This window comes from Taurulus bubalis, assembly GCF_910589615.1.
Source record: "Taurulus bubalis genome assembly, chromosome: 2".
NCBI classification, from domain to species: domain Eukaryota; kingdom Metazoa; phylum Chordata; class Actinopteri; order Perciformes; family Cottidae; genus Taurulus; species Taurulus bubalis.
In genome coordinates, this window is record NC_136590.1 from 1,019,360 (window position 1) to 1,020,997 (window position 1,638).

Sequence of the window (1,638 nt, forward strand, 5' to 3'; positions counted from 1 at the left end):
CAGGGCGATGACATCGTTACCGTGAGACAGATAGACATGACTGTACAATGGCAACAATAATTCCAGACTCACTATTATACTCTGTTAACATTTTCAGAATCCCCTTTATTGCTCAAATATGCACATACAGGTAATATGAGTGAGTTTTTTTTACATCTCTCAAACAACAATAGAATAAAAGGTCTATTACAGGCAGATGCATCATAGTAAACGTGAGCGTCTCCACTGACAGCAAAGGTTGTTTAGGAGCACAAGTCTGATGGTCTTGTCTCTGATTCCATAGATGAGAGAACACAGACATCTGGGAAAGATGAAAATACACACATACAAAACATTCTGGACGCGCACAAATACTATCCTCGTTACAATTCTGTAAAGAGCGATGAGGATGGGGTTGTAAATCGTGGAGGACAGACTGAGGCCCAGCTGCACCAGATGCAGCAGCAGTGTGTTACGAGCCTTTCGGGCTGAAGCTTTGTCTGTGGAGGCGGACCTGGCTGCTATCATCACACCGATGTAGGTGGACGTGACCACAACACTCGCTGACAGAAACAGAAAATAAGTGTAGGCTGTATCATAAACACCAGACATTGGCCCAAGAAACATAGATATGTCACTGCAAAAATCTTTCATCTGCAGACTCTCCAGGTCTTCAAATGGGAAATCTAACAGCAGAATAACTCGTATGAGGATATTCAGGGAACTGAAGGTCCAAACAGCAACGACAGCCACTGCTGTGTTCTTCATGGTGATGATGGCCGTGTGCCTCAGTGGGAAGCACACAGCCACATATCTCTCCAGAGACATCACCACCAGTGTAAGAGGGGAGATTTCATTCATTAGATCAGTGAGCATGGCGAGAATGCCACATACAGGATACGTCAGCCTGAATCTAAAAGCAGCCAGTAGGTACAGTAACTGGCTCAGTGCCATCTGCATGGTGTCTGCACAGAGGAGGTTAAACAGGAGAACGTAACGGGAGGTCTCACGAAACACCAATTTACTCGTCAAGGTAAACAGCATGGTGATGTTAATGAAGAGAAACACACAGCATGATAATGTTGTCAGAGTGGTCAGGATCACCTTTTCCAGTAACCCCTGATACTGCAGACCAGCAGTGCTGTTGGTTTGAGACTGATTTACAGATAACATCATAGAGAAGCATTTCATAAAATCAAATATATAAACCTGTTGACGCCATTGGAGCCCAAAAGCACAATAACCGTGTTCAGTTTGTGTCCGTCCATTCAGTTCGATGGTCGGGATGCAGAGTTAGTTCACAAAGCAAAAAGACATCCTGTGCAGACAGTTGGGCTAGAAGCCATGTCTGTTTCCATGCAAGCAGTTCCACATTGGGTGAAAGGGTTGCACGTGAGCTCAGTCCTCACTTAATTTGATGCTATCACATGGGTTTTTATATATATCAACTGGTGATGTAACTCCTCTACCCCCTCATGCATTCCTTAATGACCATGACAACAGCATCTATCCAAAATGATAGACGTGAACATTAAAGAAGTGTAGCATTGTTTTTAGTTTTTTATCATGGTAAATATAGACATGTTGGCATATGGCTTTAAATATTAGTTTGAACCAAAACTTGCACTACAGAAGTGAAAAAAGGCCTGTATATGATAA

The 1,638-nt window shown here is 43.0% G+C and overlaps 1 protein-coding gene across 1 annotated transcript; it reads right to left on the reverse strand.

The window, feature by feature from the left end:
* Window positions 1–201: 201 nt before the first annotated feature.
* On the reverse strand, window positions 202–1,152 carry LOC306753257 (odorant receptor 131-2-like; the record flags this gene model as incomplete). Its single annotated transcript, XM_079237124.1, has 1 exon — window positions 202–1,152. One exon carries the CDS (start codon window positions 1,150–1,152, stop codon window positions 202–204), a length of 951 nt encoding a protein of 316 aa, XP_079093250.1.
* Window positions 1,153–1,638: the final 486 nt, after the last annotated feature.